Source organism: Camelus bactrianus, chromosome 33 (genome assembly GCF_048773025.1).
Source record: "Camelus bactrianus isolate YW-2024 breed Bactrian camel chromosome 33, ASM4877302v1, whole genome shotgun sequence".
Taxonomy (NCBI): domain Eukaryota; kingdom Metazoa; phylum Chordata; class Mammalia; order Artiodactyla; family Camelidae; genus Camelus; species Camelus bactrianus.
The window spans coordinates 22,371,164-22,395,313 of record NC_133571.1 but is presented as its reverse complement, the minus strand read 5'-3'; the positions used below and the strand labels follow the sequence as shown (position 1 = coordinate 22,395,313).

General features: G+C 55.7%; 2 protein-coding genes across 2 annotated transcripts in view; one reads left to right on the top strand and one right to left on the bottom strand.

Moving 5' to 3' along the window:
• Positions 1 to 11,305, top strand: part of SNX19 (sorting nexin 19) — a 39,927-nt gene extending 28,622 nt beyond the window's left edge. Inside the window, exons 9-11 of the mRNA XM_074356934.1 lie at positions 5,108 to 5,292; positions 6,073 to 6,160; positions 7,091 to 11,305. Coding sequence (XP_074213035.1) covers positions 5,108 to 5,292; positions 6,073 to 6,160; positions 7,091 to 7,223 — 406 coding nt within the window. The 3' untranslated portion in view covers positions 7,224 to 11,305. The remainder of the gene's footprint in view (positions 1 to 5,107; positions 5,293 to 6,072; positions 6,161 to 7,090) is intronic.
• Positions 11,306 to 11,573: 268 nt separating this feature from the next.
• LOC105071248 (uncharacterized) lies at positions 11,574 to 23,645 on the bottom strand. Its single transcript, XM_074356854.1, has 5 exons — positions 23,540 to 23,645; positions 22,192 to 22,329; positions 18,649 to 21,227; positions 16,075 to 16,229; positions 11,574 to 12,962 (listed from the first exon to the last, which is right to left on the bottom strand). Exons 1-3 carry the CDS (start codon positions 23,643 to 23,645, stop codon positions 19,903 to 19,905), a joined length of 1,569 nt encoding a protein of 522 aa, XP_074212955.1. The 3' UTR covers positions 11,574 to 12,962; positions 16,075 to 16,229; positions 18,649 to 19,902.
• Between the last annotated feature and the right edge of the window lie 505 nt (positions 23,646 to 24,150).

Sequence of the window (24,150 nt, the reverse complement as noted above, 5' to 3'; positions counted from 1 at the left end):
CATGGTTTAAAGATGTGGATCCAGGATTTAAAACATGAAAGCAAAACTCAGAGAAGTTGTGTGCGACCCTGTGAACCGCTTTAGATTTCACAGCAGTCAGTGGGAGACAGAAACAGGAGCTTCTCGCCCTTGCAGTTCATCCCCTCCTCATTCTCCTCCCGGCGCAGGGCAGGAGAGGATGGGAACCGAGATACACAGGCAGAGGGCAGCGATGCTGAGACACGGCCGAGCAGCCTGCGTCTGGCTGGTTGTAGGACCGGGAAGCCTAGAGCCGAGAGCTGACGGGGAACCATGTATAAACATGAGAAGGGGCCGCAGTGGGAAAGCAGAGGCCTGGGAAAGGAATCGCAGGGAAGCGAGCTGTGGCTTCCGTCAGGTGTGAAGTTGGCGAGAACAACTTGTCGATGAGTGGGAAGCGCTCTGGATCCACACCATCGCCCGCAAGCTCCCCTTCTCCCCACCCTGGAGGTGGGGGCTGCTGGTTTACCGAGCAGCTGCTGGAAGGAGTGCGCTGCGGCTGTGGGTATGGAACACGTACCTGGGTGTGAGCCACTGGCAGACTTCATTTTACAGGGTGCTTGGGGGTGGGTGGAGGGGGGCCTGTTTCCAAGAGGCTAAAAATGTGGCTCGAGTTTTTCCTCCTTCTCTTGGAACTCTTAATTCCTTATACTATGTCAGTGTTTTCCAAACTCCTACTTCAGCTCACAGTAAGAAACACCTTTTTCATCATGACCTCCCGTGGACACACACACAAAGACCCAGCTTCTGTATCCACATGGTCACGCAGACGTGGAACAGAAGGCTGCACTTGTGTGATTTCTCTTCTTACCTACTTCCATTTACGTGTTTCTGAATGTTGTCACAGACCACAGAGCAGATGACCTGTTCCCTCTTGCTGTTCAGCCCACAGTTTGAGAAGTACTCTATGCCATGATCCGGTGGCTTAAATGACGGTGAACCCTGCGCTGAGGGTGACAGAATGTATCTACACTTCTGATCTGTAGATGTGTTGACGGTGAGAGAAGCTTTAACCACATCTCCCCTTTCTCTCCCTTTCCCTTTGAGCCATGTCTGACCCATCTGGCCGGCCGTGTGCGTGGGGCAGTCGCCTCGGTGTTGAATGCAGGGGGGCAGGGACGAGTGTCCTGGTCTCTCACTTGGGCTGCGCGGGTGCTTTTGTTAGAATACTGCCATCACTCTCATGGACGTCTTCTGTGCTGTTTCACAGTTCTTCTCCCCTCCCCTCCCCATTAAGCCGTAATCGCTCAGGGCCCTCCTTGGCTCAGCCATAGCGGCAACCTGGGAAAAGAAGTGAAGGGAGTTTGGCCGGTCAGATTAGACGTGGTCCCTAACGCTTTCTCTCCTTACTCTGGAGATGTGCTTCTGCTGTTTTGATGGGAAGCGACCTTCTGCTGACCTTGAAGTGCCATCTTAAGCCCTAGTATTAAACTGTCTCCTTTTTAGCCACTGCTTCATTCCCTGATCTGTAGCTGTTTCAGACCAGCCCCTGTGGACGTGGACTGGACGTGCACCCCCAGTGCAGCAGGTGCCCTGGTCTCTGCATGCTCCCCCCTCCCCGTCTGGCATCAGAGAGGCTCTTGCATGTCTCAGTGTTGGTCTGTTGTTGGTTTTTTCTCGCTTTATTGCCTCTTCTGGGCCCCCCGTACTTGGGGCTTCTAGATGCTCAGAATCATCCGAGGTGGCCTGACAGAACAGGCCTGGTCTGGCTTGCTTTCTTCTTTTCTTTGGGAAAAAGATAGGAATGCAGAAGAAGACAGATCTAAGTCAGGTAGCAGAGCCGGAACAGTAGTGAAAATAAAACCAGTGCTATTTGGGGCTATTCTCTGCCGTATTTATTTCAGCATATTTACCTCATGCATCTTGTATTGCATAAACAATAACATTTGTATTTAGTAAATGATTTCTTATAAATAAATTGTAAATAGTAAATAGTCCAAGGGATGCGTGTGTGTCCACCTTGAAACTTCAGCTCTCTGCCAGCGTCATCGTGGGAGCAACAGACTCCAGAAGCTGATGCTGGACAGGCTGCTGTGAGACACTGCACTGCAGACACATAAAGCCCATTCTTTTTGCTTCAAGACACAGATTTCTTTTTAACCTTCTCACTCCTGGGTTAAGAGCAGGAAGACACCATGTGGAGCAGAGAGAAAAGGGAGCCAAGGAGGGGCCAGTCTCTCTTTAACACCCCAGGGCCCAGGCTCCTTGCTTCCTCTGCTCCAGCCCGGGTTCGGGACTGAGGGGTTCACACAGTTAGGTACAGCGTGGTGGTGTGTCTGGAGGTTCACTGTGGAATAAAAGGAAGGGAAATGGGGGTGAAGGAGAGAAAGGTCATGAATGAAGCAACCCCTGCCCTCCACGTTGTTACCAGTGGTTTAAGTGGGAGGCGCGGGGCGAGGCAGACGGTCCAGACCCCTGGACCCGGCCGTTTGCGGCTCAGGACGGCACCGTTGGGGCCGCCTGTGGCTCACAGGCTGCGCTGTGTCCTGTGAGGGGCAGGGCAGTGGCGGCAGTGGCGGCAGTGCGGTGGGTCCCTTGGGGTGGGCCTCACCACTGTCCCCTCCCAGCTTGGGACGCTCGTCGTCCGTGGGGCAAGCCCACACCTCAGAATCCTGTGAACAGAAAAGTGCGGCCCCTCGTCTCCTCCGCGAGCTGCCTGGGGCTCGGATGTGAAAGCGGGCCCAGCCCGGTGCCCAGGAGGCGGGAGGAAGCCTGTGCGCTCTGAGGGGAGGCGGGGCGGGGAGAAGCCGGGAGAGTGACGGTCAGAGTCTGGTGCACCGACCTGGGCCGCGCGGGCTGTGAGGCAGAGCAGGGGCGCGGGGACTGCGGCGCCCGCTCTCGGGGCCAGACTCCCCTTTCACATGTGAAGTTTGGTTCATTCCTCCGGTTTGCACAGGTCCTGTGGTTACATTCCTGGACTGGCTCTTCCAGGGCCTCCTGTCGGCGAGCTCTGCGCTGCAGGGCTTACGGTGCGGAGCGGTGCCCGTTCCACCGCAGCTGGTGCTGTGCCTGGAGATCTCGGGGCTCTTTGTCAGCAGCTCTGCTCAGCCCCCGTAGCCTGCTTTGACTTGCCGGCTTGTCCTCTTCGGGCACTTATTCTTACGTTTTCGTACTTGGGTTCCTCTTCCCAACGTTCCCGTTTAGAGCTTGATAAGTTACAGTCATGTAGATGTGCATAAATGTGTATTTTGCCAGGGGCTCATATTTGTCTGGCATCCAGCACGTGTGCATGAGGAGCTCAGTCACCGTGGGAGGGAACAAAGAGGACATCCTTGCCCAGTGCAGCCCGAGGGCCTGTCTCCATCCGCGAATGGCCGCTGCTTCAGTGCCATGGGGCCCGCACGGTGTAGCACGCGCCCAGGGTGACCAGGTGCCCGGACGCGCTGCTGTGCGTTGTGCTCAGTTGGGAAGGCCCGAGTGGGGGCTGAGCTCGCTCCGCAGAGTGGAGGCGCAGGCGCTACTGACTCGGGACAGACGTAAGGGCAGGTGGCTTATTGGACGCGTCTGTGCACAAGAAACTAATGCTGGCTGAAGCCTCTTGCTGAGGATCCTCCTGGCTCCTTGGAGGACTTAGGTTTTTTGGCTCTCAAGTCCTTCCTCCTCCCCCTCAGGTCACTTCGTCATTCACCTTAGCAAAGTCACACTGTGTGCGGCTCGAGGGGAAGAGGAGCTGGACCACCTGATCCCCTGCCGAGAGCCTGCTCGGGTCAGTGCACCCGCTCCGTGACCCCCTTCTATAAACAGGAGCAGGCATTCTTGCTCCTGGATCCCTTTTGTCAGCGTCTTAGGCCTGCTGAATGAAAAGCCCTGTGAAAAGGAGATGCGGCCCTAATAATAACAATACTATCGTGGCGGCTATTTGGGGCCGGAGCAGCTTTGTGCCGCTCTTGATCTCCATCGATGTCTGCCATTCTTGCCCTGCCGTTACCTTTCGGACTTCCTATTCTTAGAATCATCTGTGAGCCCTGGGCTTGGGGGATTGCAGCCCCCAACGCTGGAATGCCTAGCTTGAGTGGAATGCAGACTGTCTGGCAGAGTGGAGGTTAAATAAAGTTTGCCTTGGCAGCCCCCTCTGCTCCTGGATGGGTGACAAGTAACTCGGGTGTAGAAGCGATGGCACGAGCTGCCGTGCGGTGGGGACCAGAGCCCTCCATGCCTGAGTGGAGTGGTGGATGGTCCACTCGTTGCAGTCGCGGCCGTGCCAAGGAGGCCTCTGCCGTCCTGAACCTCAGGTGGTGACCATACTGCTCTGGAAGATGCAGAGACAAATAAGGAATAAGGTCGATACGCCCTGCAGGAACTGCAGGCTTGGCGTTACCTGCCCCCTCGGTCATTGGCTCATTTTTGAAAGAAAGACAAAGAGGGAAACGTTCGTTGTAGTGAGAACAGCTGCCAGGCGGTCCGCAGACCTCCCCCGGGGAGCTTTGGTCGTGGGGGCTCTCGTTTCCTTACAGTTAGTTGGAAAGTCAAGCTATGAATACGTGAGAAAATAATTTCTATTCCAAAGAGAGATCCTAACCCCGCACCTGTGCTGTAGAGCTGAGTGCCGAAGGCGGGGTAAGGAGAGAGCGCCCTTCTGGCTGGAACGGCCAGGAAGGACTGCGTGGGGGACGTGGGGTTAAACAGGTTTTGCCGGAAGAGCAGGCTTCTGCTACTGGAACAGAGACCGCCTGGCCTGTTGGGGGTCAAGGGCAGGGGTAGGGAGTCCCAAGGACGGGTCACGGGACTTGATGTGGACGGGGTGGCCGGCGGAGGGGCTCGTCACTCTGCAGGCCATGTGTGCGCGTTCCTGAGAAGGGACAGTGCTCCGCCCCGGAGGGCAGCTGGAAAGGAGCGGCCTCCCCCAGAGCCTGAGGCCCTGGGGTGTTCTGTTCTAAAACTCCTGGTACAATCTGTAGCTCGTAGCAGACATGCAGTGAATAAAAATATTACTGTTACTCCTCACCTTCAGATTCTGTGCCCCCAGGTGGTTGAACTGGCTTGGTGTCACCTGCGAGAGCCGGTTGCCCTGTTCCATTTGTGCCCGACTCACGCCTTGCTGTGCCCTTCCCTTCAGGGCCATCTGCCCCTTCTCTCTCTCCCACCACAGGTGGCTGGAGGTGCAGGTCGCTAACCTGACGAGTCCGCGGCGCTGGGTGCAGTACCTCCGGCTTCTTCAGGAGTCCGTCTGGCCTGGTGGGGTTTTGCCTAAGTGTCCTCGGCCTGTGAGGACCCAGGAGCAGAAGGTGGCTGCTGAGAAGCAGGCTTTTCAGAGCCTGATGGGAGTCCTGCCAGGTAACTGGACAGCGAGACTGGTCATGCTGATAAGCGTTCCTCCCTTATCCTGCTTGGCTGTTGTTACCCCACACCCTTCCCCATGTGTAAGTGGGCCCTGAATGTGGCTAGACTCAAAACCTTGTGGACACAGCATTTCTGAGTCTGAGAAGGAGGACCAGGCCTGCAGGTGGTGCTGAGGGTGGACAAGGTCCCAGGGGCAGGTCTCAGGCCCATTCCCACCGGATGGAGACTTCCAGGCCTCTGCCAGCTTATGGCATTTTGGACCAGGGAAGAGAATGGTACGTCCTGCAGAAGCTACGTGTGGTAACTGGGGGCCATTGGGCTGTATGGTCTTTAGCAGGAGAAAAAGCAAACCCACTCTGAAGAGGGTTTTCCCCTTCGCTTTGCACAGTTTTCTCAGAGGGCAGAGGAAGGCAGTTGTCGGCTGCAGCCGCCCTGGGGGCCCAGGGAGCAGTCGTGAGCTTGCGGCTCCAGACAGTCGTGTCTGCTCTTAGGAACCTCTGCTCTCCAGCCTGAACTGTTCCGTCAGAAGCACCTGCCCTTCAGTGACTGGTTACACAATGATTTCTTGAGGCCTGTTCTTATCTATTACTTAACTTAAACATTTTCCTTAGTTTTCCCCTGTTGTCTGAGGATTTTAGTTTGGCTCCGTGGTGTACAGGTGTGCCAGAAGGACCCGGTTGGACTAAAGACAGCAGCTTCCCTGAGCAGACCTTCCCCTTAGACGCTGAGGCCTCGGTGGTGACGCCAAAACCGTGTCTGTGTTTTCCTCTCCAGACGTCGTAGTGGAGATCCTCGGGGTGAACAGGTGCCGCCTGGGCTGGAGCCTGGTTCTGGAGTCGCTGCAGCAGCCGCTCATTGACAGGTGGGCCGGGCTGCACTGTCTCTGGCCCGGGGCCGCCCGGTGTCCGGGTGGACAGCCCGCGCTGGGGAGGCGGGGCTGCGTGCCTCCTCGTCCTGGGCCCTGGCAGCAGAGCGTGACCGCCTGGTCCATAGGCGCCGCCAACAGCCCGTTCTGCTGGCTTCTGAGCAGGTTGTCCGGGGTGGGAGCCTGGTGTGGGAGCAGCCACTGCTCACTTGAGAGAACCCAGTGCAGGCCCCCGGCTCGTTCTGCCTAACGCCTGCCCGCCCCTGGGAGCCCGGCGGGAGCACCCGGCCTGTGCGGCACGTGCGGCCCGGGTTCCTGGCCTCGCCGCAGAGCTGTGGCTGGCGTTAGGGTCAGCGTTGTCTTTGCTTAGTGTGAGGAGGACAGGAGGATGGGCTGGACTCCAGTGAAGGGACGGGGCGTGCTGAGCACCCCTGGGGGGGCGGCGGGGTAGGTGTCTCCCTGGCCGGTCCCGTGGGGTGGAAAGCTGAGCGTGTCAAGTGCCCTTGCCCCCTCCCACGCCCTGCCCCACCGCACGCTGGGTCTGTCACCTCCACTCCCACGGGCCCTGGCTTCTGCCTCATCACAGGTGACTGGCAGATTCCTAGTAAGCTGTTGTCGGGGATCTCCCTTCCCTCAGAGTTCTGCATTCGGAGCAGCGCCTACGTGCTGCTGTAGCTAGATGAGCAAACGTGGAATTTCCCAAACCCCGTCCCAAGTACTGTCCCCACCTCTGCTGAGGTCAGAGCCTGTGTTATTAGTTCAACAAGCTTTCATTTCACACAAAGGCCTCGTCAGGCTGTTGACGTTTGCAGTCCACCAAGGACATCAGTGAAGGGGAGGGGAGGGGAGATAAATGTCGTAAACAGGATCTGGCGTCTCTGGACTGAGCCAGAGCCTCCTCTAAGTTGTTCTGTCCGTCTGTTTCAGGCACTTGGTTTACTGCCTTTGGGACGTCATCCTGGAATTCTTGGATCTCAGCGCCTGTGCTGAGGGGTCTCCCACAGCCGCCTCTGCCTCAGATCCACCCGGCAAACCCAAGAAGACGGGTGTCTCCTCTTAGCCAGAGATGATTCACCCGTCTCTTCGAAGGTTAGGGAGGAGAGCTGCCTGCTACCCAGGGACTGGTCAGGGGGCCTGTGCCCTCCGGAACAGGGCTGTGAGTCAGGGGGCCTGGGTCTCAGCGGCACAGTTCTCCCCCCACCTCCCCTCCTTGTAGCAGGCGATGGGGGGATAGGTACCAGCTGCACACGTATCCTTTCCCATGCCTGTTTGATGGTGTTTGAGTAGTTGCTGGTGTCGGTCCTGCTCCCTTTGGAAAAGGAAGCCGTGAGTCGAGGGGCAAGCCCTTTTCGCCCTCCTCTCTAAGACTGCTTGCCGGTAGCCTGGCCCTGTGCACGTGTGTGCCTGATCCATCGGCGCAGGCCCCAGACAGACCAGGGGAAAACCAACAGCCAGCTTTCCTTGGAGGAGAAGACAGTCTTCTGAGTTCTCTGTTCCCTCCAGGAAACTGAAAAGTCGTGCAGGGCTGCTCTAGAAAGCCAGAGCCTGGACTCTCGCAGTTTCCCAGCAGTCCCACAGCAGGGAGGGGGCGCTTCCTACTGCTCACTGGCTGTTGTCCAGCACATCAGCTCTGTTGAGGATGTCACTGAAGGCTGCTTCCCTGGGTGGCTGCCCTTTTCCTGTCTAGAGACGTCAAAGCTCCAGTAGACCCACCCCACCCTCCACACCCCTTCCTGAAAGACTGCACCACAGATTTTATTAGCTTTCTTTCTAACTCCTTTCCCAAGAGCGGTTGAGTTTTGGCCTCTGTGGACTCCTTTGTCTTTCTTGAGCAAAATAACATGGCGAGTTGCGTATCCAGCGCAGTGCTCCCCGATGGGATGGGGAGCACTCGCTCCGTGGCTGAGAATGGCCAGAGCAGTGGGGGTTCTCTCTTCACAAGTGCCTGGCAGGGACCTTTCCATTTGAACAGATAATATTAGCAAACTTGCAGGGAATTGATTACCCACAAAAAGCTTTTAACTTCCTGTTCCTTCGGGATCTGATTAGTCTTTAAGAACGCCAGTGGTGACAGCAAAGTTGCAGCGTCCACTAGAAAGATGGGCCACTTGGAGAAATCAGTGAGAAAGGAGGGTCGTCGAGCCAGGAGGCAGGCTGGCGCTGCCCGAGAAGCGCACGTGTGCGCTGACGAGGTCTGTGGTACCCCTGAGGACCTGCTCACCCCATTCTGTTAGCACGCACCTGCCGGGCACCGCCTGCCTCCCCCGAACTGTGCATCCTCTCGACCTGAGCAGGGTCTTGGGGTTAGACTGGTGAGAACAGGGCGGGCCTGGAGCAAGCGTCAGGGTTCTCCTAGACTCCGAAGTAGGTGACACACACAGTTCAAGCGGTTCATGGGAGAAAGGTGTGAAATCTTTACTTTTTTCCCGCATCCTGTGTGTTCTGATGTAAATGGGAGGCTTCGGGGTACTGCTGTTGCCTAAGGCAAGGGGGTGAATGAGGTCGTGCCCTTCTAGCCTTAAACGCTGACTGTTGTTGCAATGACTTGATGGCTCCGAAGTTCTCACTGCATCTCCCATCCTGACACTCCCGGGAGAAGCAGCTTAGCGTCTCTGCCTTTGGTCGGTAAGTGTCCGCAGGGGGCAGGGGTCCAGCCGCCGCTGCAGCCGCTCCCCCCTCCCGTCAGGGCCACTGAGCTCCTCGGGACTCCCCAAACTTTGCTGTCCTGTGCACTTGCCACCTGTATCGCTCTGCGGCTCTGCGACTGTTCTGACCCAGATGCGGCACAAAACCAGTACACGAGCTGATACACTATAAATCTCCTGTGACTGTAAATTCTAAGGAGAATACTGGCACTTCCAGCCCAAAGAAAGCTTCCTTGTATCTCATGTTGTGAGAGACCCCACCTCTACGCTCTCTGTCCCTGAAAGATAAGCTGTCCTCAGGACCCCCTTCTACCCAGAAGGGAAATAGTGGATATCGTCAAGGAAGTAACCAAAACCCATCTGGCTTTGGAACGACCTGCCAGGTTGAGGTAGCAGACCCAGACCACAAGGGAGGCCAGTATTGGGGAGAGAGCCATCGGTATCGCAGCTGAGAGAGGGAGTGATGAATGAAGGATTGGACCTGCACTGACCCAGAACACTCGTCAGTCTTCTGCCCCCCTCTCCAGCCCACTCATTTGCAGCCACCACCCTGCTGTGCTCATGGCACCCAACAGCAGTGTCTGGTCCCTCAGAACCTGCTGTTTCTCGTCTCTATTGCACTGGAGCAAAGACGTGTTTTCTTAGGATGAGGAGAGGAAGGTTAGCCAAGGCTGCGGGACACAGGTGGGAATGGGAACCAGGGCGGGGGCGGCAGCAGCTGGGGAGGAAGGGAAACCGTGATGCTGTTGTCTTTGGAGCCCAGCTGGGCACACTCTGCCCTAACTTGGCACCTCTGTTTCCTTTCCACTGGGAGTGCCAGAACACACAGGGCAGTGCTTCTCACACTGCCATGTGGACCAGAGAACAAAACCACTGGAGGGTGGATCTCGGCCAGCATCCCTCTGTCACTGCTCTGTGGTATAAAGGCTGAGGATGCCTTTTAGGAGAGAGCTGGGGGTGGGGGGGAGCCACCCGAATGCTACTCCCACCCTGAGGCCTGTGTGATGTTTCTGAGGACAGAGACGCAGTGTTTGGTTAAACACACACTCACAAGAACGAACCCAGAAGAGAGTGTGAGGCAAGAAGCCAGGGCAGGCCCTTCCCTTGCTGCGAGCCGGCAGCGTGGCGGTGGGGCCGAGGCGGCCCGCGGCGGGGACCTGGCACCACGGCCCCCGGCAGGCGCGCTGTGCGGCTCGCGGGCCTGCCGAACCTTCCTCTCACTTCTCACCTGTCTCTGGTCTGAAACGCGTTTGCACTTGGCTTTTTCGGAAGCGAAAACAAGCATGTAACTCAATAGTGAGAACTGCTGGCTTTGATGTCACCGATGGGACACACACCTCAGCTGTTGAGACCTTACCCGCGGGCACGTCTGTGAGTCCCTCGCACGCTGCTTCCAGGACGTAGAGAGCTGGGAGGAAAAAAGTCAAAACAGAAAAGTGATAGAATCAAGACCCAAACTTAGAAGGCATTTCTTAAGTGACATTATTTACTCATTTTAACCCCAAACAGACCTCTTTGTCACGTCAGCGTTTGCTTAGGAAACACAAGCTCATTTTAGCGTTTAAGTGCCGTAAAGGTTAGGAAGGTAAGTCTGTGGCTTCAACGTCAATAATCCGTACTTTGACTTCTTTCCCCTCCCCACGTGTTCCCTGTGACCGCTGCACCCGATTCGTATGAGCGGTGGAGGGGTGGCCACTTGGATTATTAATCAGCCAGGGTGAAGACACAGGTGAACGCAGAGGTCGGAGGCTGCAGGGGTGAAGGCACCAGCGTGGCCACAGGAGCCGCACCCTCCCCGCGCTGCTGGGCGGCCCGGGGCTCGGCCCGGGGCTCCGCTGAAGGACCGCTCTGCCCCGTGGCTGTCTGAAGGTTAGCCAGGACTTAGCAACATGTCTGCATCTCGTAGTGCGCCATTAGGGAGGAGAGACCTTATTAAAGACTTTTTTCCTAGAGTTTATAACCTTTACAAATACAAGGAGTCCAAATTCAACAAAGTGACGGCAAGCCAGCTTCTTTCAAGAATAGTGAGGGCACCTTTCGTTGAGGCTTCATGCATCTGCAGGAGACATGGGCTTGGTTGCAGTAGGACTTCCATTTGGCGGCAGAATGTATTGAGGAGACTGTTTTTACAGAAATCCGGGGGTTTGTGTTCTGCTGCTTCCGGCCTCTGTCCTTTGGCACATGCTCTTCCCTGGAGGTAGGCCACCTCCCTCCCTCCAGCTGGACACAGGCAGGCACCTGCTCTCAGAGCCAGTTCCATTTCCACCTTCTCCTCAAAGCTTTGTCTGTCTGTGCAGCCCGGACTCCCCTTCCTGCGAGTTACTGCCTGCCTCTCAGATCAGTGGGCTTCCGCGTGGGGCCTTCAGCAAGAGGGAACTGTTGAAGGGCAGGGAGAGTTCTGTCTGCTCTTCTCTCATTATACCCCTTTGCCTCAACCCTCCTGTGTACCTGGTGCAAAGAGTGTGGAATAAATGCTGATGCTCACCTAATTAAAGAAGCCTATGCTTACTGGTTTTATGAGGTAAAATATGTGAATAAGCTGAACGGAAGAAGAATTTGCTGGGGACAAAAGATGGAAAGAGGGGAGGCAGACTTTCATTTTTAGGACCTTTTATCTTTATTTTACAGCAAATATCAAATGAAAGAAACTTGTTTTTATATTTGCTCTGCCGAAACCCACAGAGTTTTGTAATAGTACCCTTTGCAGGCTTAAGTATGTAGACCATAAGGCTATAGAGCTAAGTTTTATAAAGAAAATTGGCCCTGATTTGAAAGTGGTTTTTAAAATCATCCAGTCACAAAAGCACCCAGTACACCCTGTCTGCTCTTGAAGCCCTCCACCTTCACCTACTCGTTCTGTCACTGGGATCGGGGAGAGAAAAAAAAAAGTCTGCCTGCAGGAAAGACTCTCAGCTGCTTCCTGCCCCAGACGCAAATTTGTAAGGAATACAATTACCATGGGAAAAAGACAACATTCTTGTCCATTTGCTTTCTGAAAATCCTCTGGTCACAGATTTAAAAGTCTTTATTTCACACCTTCTCTCTAGTAGCTTAAGCCATTTCCAAGACACTACCCGGAGAACTCTTCAAAGACGCAGCCCTAACCTGGAAGAAAAGGCTGGCACAGGCGTCTCCTTGCTCTTCCAGGTGTGTGCTGTCTTCCCCACCACGTTTGCTGCTGCAACTATTTGCCCAAACACAGCAGGCCAGCACCTGACAGCTGCCGTCAGGGTGAACTGAGGGCTCTCAGACATCAGGGTTCGCTGTGGGTCCCCACGGCGGCCTGTGGGGATACAGGCACCTGCTGGCTCTGGGCCCCAGAAGGGGCCTCCAGACCGTGACTTGCAAGAGGGCAAGAGCAGGTGAAGGAGCAAAGGCGGAAGGAGTTCGGTCTGAGGATGAGAACAGCGATGGGCTTCATGAGAAGGCGGGAACTAGACGATGTGCTCAGGTTACACGTTCTCGTGGTGGGACCCGTCAGAAGGGTCCCATCTGCTGGGTGGCGGAGTCCGTCCCTGGGCTGGGCACATGTGCACAACACACGATGTGGGACAGTCCCTGGAGCCAAGATCGGTTCCGTATCCACCCTGGGGCAGGCTGGTGAGTTGCCAGTGTAAACCTCCTGGGGATTAACCACTTGTTCCAGCGCAGAGCACCAGGTAATTAGTACCAGATCTGTTCCAGACAGCTTTGTGTGTCCTGCCTGTGGGCGAGGACTCGGAAAGCCGCCTTCACAGCTGTCTGTTTGGGTGAGATCGAAGCTGTTACTCTGGTGTTTGAAACAAGTTGTCCGCGTGGACAGGGGTGTGCCCTGCACAGATGTGGGCTTGCGAGTGGCAGGTGGTGTTTATTTAGCAGGCAAGAGTTTGTCTGGACCGCTGAAAGGGGCGATGGAGGGGTGGGGATTGCAGTGATATCTGTGGCCTCCGTGCTCGGAGAGCAGGGCCGTGCGCTCCCAGCGGTCCAGAGAGGACGGTGACAAAAGCACGTGCTCCAGCAGGCTCCGCAGGCCCAGGTTTGGGGAGCGGCCTGAGCTCTTGGTAAGATGAGGGTTTCCAGGGATGTTTGCTCATCTAGTCAGCAGCCTGGGACCAAGGGTTTTCCTCACCCACTTCTTTCTCTGCTTATTTCTGAAATCCTTTCCTTAAGACAAACTAAATAACCAAAAAAGAAAAAAAAAAAACCTTAAAAAAAGGCTTCCTATCTCTTGTCATTTTTCATTTCTTATGCAACTCAAAAACTGCTTTCTCTTCACCACTCATTTTTCCTCCCATTTCAGCTTGCCAGTCTTCGTGGGGTGACGTGGCTACCCCCCAGTCTAATTCTCTTTGTGATAAATTAACATGGACACCAACTGAAAGTTGCACGTAAACCTTAAATACGTATTTCTTATACTTGACTCCACATTTGATATTCTATGAGGAAGACTGCCCTAGCAGTCCCATCTATGAGGTCAGAATAACCACCAACCCTAAGGTTAAATATTTTGATAAATTCTCTACATGTTCCAAACTGCTCATACAATGTCATGGACTGAATTTTTGTGTCCCCCCCCCCGAAATGTGTATGTTGCAGCTCTGGCCCCCCGATGTGGTATTAGGAGATGAGCCTGTGAGAGGTGATTAGGTTTACATGAAGTCGTGAGGGTGGAGCCCCATGATGACATTAGTGCCCTTACGGGAAGAAGCAGAGACACCAGCGCTCCCTCTCCTCACGCACACGCAGAGGGCGCACGGGCGCGTGGTGAGGAGTGTCCACCTACAAGCCGAGAGAGGGGGCCTCAGAGCGAGACCGCCCTTGCCGGCCTCTCAGTCCTGGAATCCTCAGCCTCCAGGACGGTGAGAAGTGAGTTTCTGGCGTGGCCCCCGGTCTGTGGGGTTTCGCCCCAGCGGCCCAAGCTGACTAGGACACGGGACTAGAAAGGTTAGCCACATGCATCTCTTCCCCTGACTTCAGGTCCAGGTTCTGAGACTCAGAGTTTAGGGCTTGTTGAGCTTTCCCTGGAAAACCTGTTGTAAAAACAGTTCAGGCTTTTAAAAATGCAAAACAGCCTCTAGAGAGACTGCCAAAGCTTTCCTCAAATCACCTCTCCAAGTTCAACCTCCTAGAGAAACTTCCTGAAAAGCGGTGAAAAAATGCTAAGTAACACCCAGCCGGGAAGGGTGCTGTGTGACAGCAGGAGACGCTGCTGCTTGCACGTGTTCCTAGCTCTGTAGGCCTTTTACCTGCTGCCCCGACAGTGGTGTGCAGTGAAGGCGTTCCTTTTTCCAAAATAAAACGTAACAAAGCAGAAGTTGGCCTTGGATTGGCCGGACTTAGCACACTGGCTTGAACCCTGCCAGCTGTGCCCACTGAGCTGCGGGGAGAGAAGCGTCTGTCCTGGCCCGCCCTGAGGACCTGCCCGCCTGTCCCCGCCACCCGCGCTGCAGCCCTTGGGCGCAGACCGTCCTGTGCGCCAAGGTTCCCCGGCATTAAGTACTGCGCTGCAGCAGCTCACCATCTTCCCCTAAATACCCTGTTGTCTCACAAATTCTCGGGAGCCCAGGCTGGTTCCCCCGACCTCCCCACATCGGCTCCAGACAGACTCTGCCTGCACACAGTTGCTTGATCCCTAAATAGAGTTGGCAGCCTTGTGTCTGTGAGTCTTTCTTTCTGGAAGGCTGGGGCTCCTCACCGCCATCTGGCAGCTCTCTCCCCATCTCCCTACACACGGCACAGCCCACAGCCCTCAAAGCCCCCTTTACTAAGCCACTTTGTTAGGTAGTTTAGACAGAAGTGAGCACTGGGCAGGGGGAGAGGAGGGGGAAGGGAACCATCCAGAGCCCAAGGAACCTGCGCTGTCAATCAGCCAGAGCGCAGGGAACCTGAGCTGCCAGTCAGCCAATCAGTTAATCAATCAGTCACAAAACCAGGATGGAAAAACGGGAGAAACGAGGGAACGGCGCCGTTCTTCCCCTCCTGGGCTGGCCCGCCCCCGGTTCTCAGGAGTGCTCTGTCTTTCACAACTTTTTTTACCTCACTAATAGAAATCTTGCTTATACCACGCTTTTTGTCTCTCATCAAAAATTCTATCTTTTTCATGTGACTAAGAACCAAGGTAATTCTTATTTCCCTTTCCCTGGTGACATGAATTTTGCTGCCGTGACTCGGATTGCACGCTGAAGCCTAATCGTTCCTCCCTCATCTCCCCCTCCCTGCCCGAGGCCAGAGGGGCACAGGCTCCGGGGCCGGCTGTGGAGGCTGCGGCCAGGGTGCAGGGCGTGGGGCTCCAAGCGGGGCTGGGCAGGTCGGACAGCGAGTGGCCCATCAGGGCCCCCGCACCCGGCCAGCCGCTGCGCAAGGGCACCGAGGCCATGGGCCGCCTCCCCCTGCCCGGCCACACACACGCCCGGCCCGGCGCGCTCGGCCCCTGCCAGCCCTGCCCACCAGGGAACTCCAAGTGGGGACAACCAGGCTTACCCCAGAGCCACAGTAACAGACCACTTCGGGCCCTTCCACTGGACTGGCCCATAGAGAAGACTACTGACCACTGAAAACAGTGCTCCGACGCGGGAGAAGCTCCCAAACCAGGGAGAGGAGAAGATGACACTTGAGATAGACGCTGAGCCAAGACGCCGAACAAGGCCTGTGTCCCAGTGACTTCGCCACCCACACCTTTATATACTGGCCTGTGCCCTTTCTGGGGATCCTCGCTTCTGCTTTCTGACCTCTGCTGTCAAGTTCTTTAAAAAACAAAACACCCTCCTTCAGTCTCTCTTTCCCACAGATCACCGCAGGGTCCCGTGGCTCCGACAAGGCCGCCCACTCTGGGCTCCGACTGACTGACTCTCCGCCCTAAGGGAACCTCCCAGCCTCCTGGTGCGGCCGGGGCCTCGCCCCTGCTGCCGCCGTTCCAGCCCGTGGTGCCCTCAGCACTCACAGCCATGCGCTGCCTGCTTACTCACTGGCCAGCAAGTGTTTGGCCTGAGGAACATTGTCCCCGGTGGCCTTTTCTAGAAAACACCGCCGTGGACAGCAGCCATGGGCTGCGACGTCTCTTGTCTCCTTTCTGGCTTCACGTCCCTCCAGGGACACTTGCTCAGGCAAGAAAACCGCTCTGCCTTAGAAAACGGAGCCGCCGGAGTGCTAGCTCAGGTTCCCTCCGGCCCCCCCCCCAAGTCAGGAGTGCCCCTGGGGACCCTCTGAGCCTAACCGCTCTGTTTTTGCCCCCCCCCCCACCCCCGATCACCGACCGGATCACCGACCACCCGCGGGGTTAAAACTCACTGTTTCCTTGGGCTGCGGGGACTCCCAGCTCATGGTGAGACTGTGGCCGCCTTCCCCATCCAGAGAGGAGGCCGGGACGCCGGGTCCTCCTTCTGCGTACCAATGACCCTGGGACGCCAGGCTGTCTTCAGTCCATGCCTTCAGGGTACTCTTGGCTGCAGGCAGAAGACTGAGACGTCAGACCATAGCCTGTGGGCTTCACCTGGGGACGCTGAGCCCAGAAGACCCCCCTCCCCCCAGTATCCTGCCCTTCAGATGGAAAACCACCAGCTGACCCCTGCTGGGATCCCCCCGGACAACATCTTGGCCAAAAGCATGGCCTGTAAGTAGAAGCATAATTCAGCCGCCTCGCTCAGCGTGACCTCTTCTTCAGCACACAAGGCAAGTGGTCTGAAGTACCGTACATCCAGGTGTTTTATTAGCTGAGGGACAGCAGTGTTCTAAAGAAATGCAAAATAACCACCTTGGCCTGGTACTATCGCAACCTTCTGTCCCCAGCACCTCCTTGAGAGGGGGAGTCCCTTAGACGTACGTCCTCCCCTGCTCTCCCTTCCACATGCCCCTCGTTTCCCTAATGCCCAGGAAAGACTCTGCCTTCAGCTCCTCCATTACCTCCGACAGCTAAGACCTGCCCCCTGGTAGAAGCACGTGGAAGAGCTGGTCCACAGCTCATATATAAGCCATTTTCTCTGCTAGAGCTGAGGCAAGTTAAGACTAATTTGGTAAGCTAACGATCTCACCTGGAAAGATGTTAATATTTTCCTTGGCCAAACGCTGGCACAGAAAAGGAAAGGTTCTCAGAGAAGCCAGAAGATATGCAGACACTCTACATCTGTGTAGCGACAAGTACCCCATAGGGGAACAGCTGTTCCCCCAGTGGACCCCGGATGGCACTCTGATGACCTTAACCCAAAGTGGGAAAGAGATCATTTTTAACCTGTGTTAAGGCAGGACTCCGGGCAGCCCGACGGAAGGTTGTCGGTTATTCTAAGACCCTTGTTTGCCCCCTTCATCCCTCGGCTGGATTAGCTCCACATATTTGACCTCTGTCTTTTCAACCTTCTTACAAAATGTGTGTCTTCTTGTCTAGAGTCAGACTTCAAATGGCTTTACAACAAGGTGATCCCCACTCAGCCAAGACAGCTTCTACACAAGCCCCTCGCGGGACACCGACCCTCCGCTCACCACCTGCCCAGTGACAGCCAGCTAGTCTGGGGCCCCAGGGAGCTCCACCGTGGCCCCAGGTCAGCAGGAAGTAGCTAGAGCAGTCGTCGCCCTCTACGCCCCAAAGATTTGGGACCCTGTGACTAGAGGGGGGATGTCGGGTAGTTCAGATAGAAGTGAGCAGTGGGCAGGGGGAGGGGAGGGGAGGGGGAAGGAACCACCCAGAACAGAAGGAATCTGCGCTGTCAATCAGCCAGAGCGCAGGGAACCTGCTCTGTCAATCAGTCAATCAAGTAATCAATCAGTCACAAAACAAGGATATGAAAACAGGAAAAACGAGGGAACGGCGCCGTTTTTCCTCTCTCGGGCTGGCCCGCCCCCAGTTCTCAGGAGTGCACTGTCTTTCACTACTTCTTTTACTTCACTAATAAAAATCTTGCTTATACCACGCTTTCTGTCTCGTCAAAAATTCTTTTCTTTTTCACGTGACCGAGAACCGAGGTAATTCTTATTTCCCTTTTCCCAGCAACAACTTGACAGCAAGAGCCTCAGGTTCCCCTAAGCACAGGTGGAGCCCAGGTCAGCCCCCTGCTGTAACAACATCCCGGCTGCTCAGTCTGGCGCGGGCGGCAGGTGTCTGAGCTTTCGGCTCCCTTGGAGCACACGGGGCTGTGCGGCGCCTGTTGCCATGGTGACTGTCCGGCGCTGGCTCCGGCCTCTCGAGGCTGACTCTCTCACCTGAGAGGCAGGTGCCCCGGGGCAGAGCCCAGACCAGCTGCGCTTCACTGGGACCCACGTCTGAAGCAGCAGGAGCGCCTCCTGGTTGCTGGGGCCACGGGGGCTCTTCACCCCATGGGAGGAATCAAGGCTAAAAAGGGGTTTTTTTTTCCTCAACAGACAGAATCCCCAGCCCAGCCCCTCATGAAAGGTTTTTTTTAAGTTAGTTTTGGGTTTTTTTTTTTAATCTTCTTATTACATTTTGTGTCATTTATGGTGCTGAGCTAAGTGGGAGCGGTTTGAGTCATCTTGCCTGCTGTCAGCCCCCAGCACGTGGAAAGGCAGTCAGGACGGGAGTGGGGCAGAGAGTCAGCTCCGTGGGGCCGGGACCCATGTGCCTTTAGCGGCTATAACTGACTGTTGCAACTCACAGGGACACACAACTCCATAAATGGCTGCTGGTTTCAGTCCTGCAGGGAAGTAGGTGATAAACAGTTTCCGAGACCCGTGTAGATTGTGGTTGTTTAAGTCTTCAGGTGCATGTAGGCAGAGGAAGAACCATTTCAAAGATGAGCTTACAAACCCACCCGACATCCTTTGGAATCACTGTCTCAGGGGCACTGCATCTTGAACAAACTCCCACTCACCCCAGATCCACCCAGAAGGGGAGTCATGAAAAGGGGAGGAACACACCTTCTCCTGCTGACTTCCAGCCGTGGGCACAGCCGTCTCGGACGGATCGCCCTCTGCACGTCCCTGGACTTGGATCTCCTTCTTTCCGCCCAGGACAGGCTGGGTGCCTGGCGAGCCCCTGTCCAGCTCTGCCACATCAGCAAAGACTGTCTCCCAGTTCCTGGCAGTTCCTGGCAGTTCCTGGAACGGTGGTGACGCTCCCTGAATGTCTGTCATCAAAACGAATGAATGACTATATTTCATCTTGACTTTTATCTCAGCCAAGATTTTCTTCCACCTCATTTGAGCCTCGATTTGGGGAAGGAACAAAGCATAAGGAAAGTGAGGGAGGAAAGGAAGCAGCTTTGGGACACCCTCTCTGAGGGCGACGTCTTGACTTGCTCTGGCTCCTGGAATAAAAAGTTCCCACCCTCCGTTTCCCCTCTTTGAGCCCATCGAAACCCCACCGATTAAGGATGCCCCCCGGATTTGGGGAATAAACCACACCCCCAAATTTCCATGGAGTCCACGGACCTACTCATCCCCAGTCAGCCTCTCTCGGGCTGATAACCAAAACCCGCACCGTCGTTCTTCACTCTGTAGGGTCTTCCATCAGCGGCCCCATCCTACCCTTTTCACCACCCCTCCAAGGAGTGTAATACTTCACACAGATAGAGGATTTTCTAAGTTACAGAGTGTTTCATGTCCAACATTTTACTTAGATCCTGACCATCACTTTTAAAGTAATCTGGGAAGCTGTAAGTGTCCTCTTTTACTGAAAAAGAAGTGCAGAGATGCAGAGAATGTGTCTCTTGGCCGAGACCATTTACCCCGTTTTCCAAGAGGCAGCTGCACAGGGATCAAGAAAGAGTTTGGCCGAGAGGCGCCCCGATGTGAGTCCCAGCTCCACCGCCAATCAGCTCTGCGTCCTCGGGCAAGTGGTTTAAAATCTCTGTGCCTTATTTTTTCATTCATTAAATGGGAATCGTAATGCTCCTCTCCTCACAGAGAATGGGCGAGGAAAGGGCTACACGAGTTAATGTATTTAGGATCCTTAGAACAGCCTCCAGCACACGACGTGTAACAGATGTTTGGCATCGTCACTGGCGAAGCCAAGACCAAACCTGGGTCTTCCAGCCTCTAGCTCAGTGGCGTTTCTGCTGCCTTCCACCAGTCTCAGCCTTGACGTGCAGACCAGAACCTAAGGCCATCCACATTCAAGTGAAAAGCTCATCTCTCACTGGGTCTCAGTGTCTCTGCTCATTGGGTCCAGAACTAACATCTCCCAGAACTCCACTGAGTCCTTTCACCATTAAGCCAAGCTGCTACCCCTTGTTCTGGGCAGGATGTCAACCCTCTAAAGCTTAAAAAAAAATTATAAACCAAGCACTCCCATTCAGTATTTCCGACAGCTGAAGGCAGACTCTCCCACTCTTCTGGGAAAAGGCCTTCTACCTTCTGCCTTAAGAGATGAGAAGGCTTAGGGTGGCTGGTTGCTTCCCTCTGGTGACGCCCGTTGTTGCCCCCAGGCCTTGGCGCAGGCTGGCTGTCCACTGGAACAGGCTCTCTCCTGTCCTTCCTACTACCACTGTCATCGGTACCAGACTGGTCGCTACTGGGCCACTTGCTTCTGGCTTTCTGGGTACAAGTCCTGTCCCTTGTACTCTCGTTACATGCTTCTTGCCAGTGCAGACTCTGCCGTGTGTGGGTCTGTGCTCCCCACTGCACGTAGCAAAATGCTGCGGACTCAGCAGGTGCATAAACAGTGCTTACTTCGTGGATGGATGGAAGGATGGATGGATGATGGATGGATGGATGATGGATGGAAGGATGGATGGATGATGGATGGCTGGATGATGGATGGAAGGATGGATGGATGATGGATGGAAGGATGGATGGATGATGGATGGATGATGGATGGATGGATGATGGATAGAAGGATGGATGGATGATGGATGGATGGATGATGGATGGATGGATGATGGATGGAAGGATGGATGGAAGGATGGATGATGGATGGATGATGGATGGATGATGGATGGATGGATGATGGATAGAAGGATGGATGGATGATGGATGGAAAAATGGATGGATGATGGATGGAAGGATGGATAGATGATGGATGGATGGGTGATGGATGGAAGGATGGATGGATGATGGATGGCTGGATGATGGATGGAAGGATGGATGGATGATGGATGGAAGGATGGATGGATGATGGATGGATGGATGATGGATAGAAGGATGGATGGATGATGGATGGAAAGATGGATGGATGATGGATGGAAGGATGGATGGATGATGGATGGATGGATGATGGATGGAAGGATGGATGGATGATGGATGGATGATGGATGGCTGGATGATGGATGGAAGGATGGATGGATGATGGATGGAAGGATGGATGGATGATGGATGGATGGATGATGGATGGAAAGATGGATGGATGATGGATGGATGGATGATGGATGGAAGGATGGATGGATGATGGATGGATGGATGGATGATGGATGGAAGAATGGATGGATGATGGACTGACTCTACGAAGAGTTGACAAGTCTCCCCACTCTTAGTTGCAGGTTCAGGGTGGGGTAGAAGAACTTGCCCAGGTGGTGGTCAGCACCACGGTGCCTGAACAGGGGAGAAGCTCAGGAGCTGTCACGGGAGCGGTTGGGGCCGGGAGGGGACAGCGTGCCCCCTGAGCATGCACCAGGCCGTCATCTCAGAGCTGGTCTGACTGCTCATTGTGTGCACGGAGGACACAGCAAACCACGGCTCGGGGAGCGTGCCCAAACCAGACATGACCTTGTTCTTCGGTTAAAAACAAGTGAAAGTCATCTGCCCCAAGGTCACTTGGCACCAAAGTCCTGCAACAAAAGGGGCTCCACTTAAAGGGCAGCGCAAATCCGCAGCATTAAAATAACCCGAATGGTGTCACTTTCTGATCAAATGCCTTTCCCTCCCGGGTTTGTGATTTTTGAGCCTGAGAATGTCTCCCCACAGCTCGGGTTTCTCTGCCGCCAACCGGGTCTCAGGCCTGGAATGTGCACACTGGCCATTGAGGTCTCATGTAACCATGTCACCGTCCCAAAATGGAGAGACATTATCTCATGGACGGTGGCAGCGGGCGGTCCTGGGCGTGTTCCACGGCCCGCTGTCAGCAGACACGCAGCCTGAGGCCCCAGGCTCCCATCTGTGCGGGTAAATCGGTCCCGCAAACCATCCCCCCGGGGGCAGACCCGGGAAGACACGGGCTGACGTGGGCCCAGGCTCGCTCGTGGGCAGTCTGGTGGGTCTGCAGAGAGGCGATGGCTGGTGGGGAGGCCCCAGGGGCCTGGTGGGCCCGGTCAGCACGCAGAGGGCAGGCGTCCCCCGTGACGGAGGGCCCGGGCTCCAGGAGGGCTGAGCTGCCGCCTTCCTTAGCTGGGCCCCGGGGCGATGGCTCTGCTGACGGGGCGGTGGGGGCTGGCCACCGGGCCGCACCGGTCTTCTAGCTGAAGGGCCTTCTCTCGCAGCCCGGGCGGGGCCGGGCCTTCCCCTCGGCCAGCCTGTGGGCCGGCTCACCTCCCGCGGCTCCGCGGCGAGACGAGCCCTTTCGCAGCGGGTCCCGCTGCCCCTGCTCTCCCGTGCTGACTCCCTCCGTGAACAAAGGGCCATCTTTTGTCGCCCCCGCCTTTCTTCCCGGTCCAGACTCCATGCCTCCTGCTGGGCAAGGGTGGGCGCACCCAGCCTTGGGCCCTGGGGCCCCTCCAGAGCTGTGTCTGCACCACCGCCCGGTCCCAGCACAGCTCCTGCCACCGTCCCTTCCTGCTAGCCATGTGACCTTCGAGGGTGCTGCCCCACAGAGACAGTGTCCTACCTCCCTGGTGCCCACGGCTCATGACGTTGACTCGTATAGAAGGTCACCCTGGGCAGGGACACCTGAGCTGGAATCCAGTGACACAGACTCATTCCTGCCTGCAGCCTCCACGCCCTCCGTCTGGCAGTCACCTGCACATCCGGCCTGTGCACAGCGGCTCCTCTGCCGGGGGGTCTGCCCTGGGGGTCCGGGCTCACTCTCTCATCCGACGTCTCACCAAATGCCAGCTTCTCTTGTCAGAGAGGACTTTCCTGGCCATCCTGTCTAAAAATAGCCTCCCTCATCTCATAATCCCTGTCCTGCTTTGTTCTTCTTCCCAGCACTTCCTACCAGCCGACTGCCCACGTCGCATCACACCGCGGTGTGTCACAGCTCCCCACGCAGTTTTAGTTCTCATTGTGTGTGACTGACCCTAAGAAGCACACCAGGGGCGGGGGGCCTTGCTGTATTCCCCGCTTGCCCTGGGTGCCCGCAGGGAATGTATGAACGTTTCTCCATAAAGTAAGGACCATTGTGGGTGGTGAGCTGACAGGCAGTCGCCCACGGCGTGACGTAAGACTTCCTTTTAAAGAACCAAGGAGCCCAGAACGATACAGGTGCTTGAGAGGTGGTCAGCCCCTACCTGTGCAGAATGGGAAACTGAGTCCCAGGGAGGGAGGGTGACTGCAGCAAACACTTGCAGAGTTAACATCCTTGCCTTCTGACAGCTCTTCCGAGAGCCAGGTCTGGTGTGACAGTTCATCTGAACAGAGTCTAAGCTGTCAGTTTTCTACCAGTTTTGCATTCAACTAATTTTTAGTAGAATTAAAAAAACCAAAACAACAAGAGAACAAGGCCAGCAGCTTAAATTTCAACTCTTCATGCATCCAGGTGTTTTGAGAGGCGTGACTGGAAAGCAATCCTCTGTCCTGACTTTGTCCACAGCCCCTTCAGCAGCCCTGACCTCCACGAGTAGCTGCATTCTCCCGACCTTGGCGTGTGAGGCAGGACCTGCCAGGCCGCCTGCATTTGGAATAGAGGAAACCCAAGCAAGCTGTGCCTGGGCCTCCGGGCCTTGGCCGCCTTCTCCTGGACACCGGCAGGGCTGGCTGAGGCCACTGGGTGGACAGGGCCCATCCGGGGCGACAGGCAAGGCGTTCAGCTGCACCATGAACCCCATCGGCCATTCTGGATGTGTCTTTTAAAAACACTTCCCAGACGGTTCTAAGAAAGTCCCAGCCAGTCAAAAGCCTTCTCCCCAGGCTGGCCCTCAAGGGTGACTGCCCCCGGCTCTCTGTGCAAGATCGTGTTTGACAGCAGTGAAAACCAGTGGTTCAACAGCGATAGCTCTTGGCAGGACCAATCGGCATGCGACTTGTCCCCAAACAAAGTAAGCTGTTCAGGGACGTGTATTTCAAGCTGGACTCGAATTCCCAAGAACCCGAGGCTCTCATGTGGCCGATACGGGAGGAGGCTGAGCTCCAGATGGAGACATTGGTGACTGTCAATGACACGACACGACCACGGCGGGGGGAGACTCGGGGCCGAGCACGTGCCTGCGGCTCAGACGAGAGGGTCACGGGAGGTGTGCTCTGCTCTGGGGAGAGGCTGTTTACACAGCGGCCGGCTGGTCTTCAATGGCTCCGCCAGTGATGTCGGTGCTGGAAGAGGGCTGTGCAGGCAGG

Excerpts from the sequence above, each read along its gene's own strand:
- LOC105071248 (XM_074356854.1), bottom strand. The coding sequence starts at position 23,645 with ATGGGGTTCATGGTGCAGCTGAACGCCTTGCCTGTCGCCCCGGATGGG. Across the intron at positions 22,330-23,539 it reads TCCAGGAGAAGGCGGCCAAG|GAGGCATGGAGTCTGGACCG; the intron begins GCCCGGAGGCCC and ends CTTGCCCAGCAG. Across the intron at positions 21,228-22,191 it reads TCGCCGCGGAGCCGCGGGAG|TTCTTCTACCCCACCCTGAA; the intron begins GTGAGCCGGCCC and ends CACCTGGGCAAG.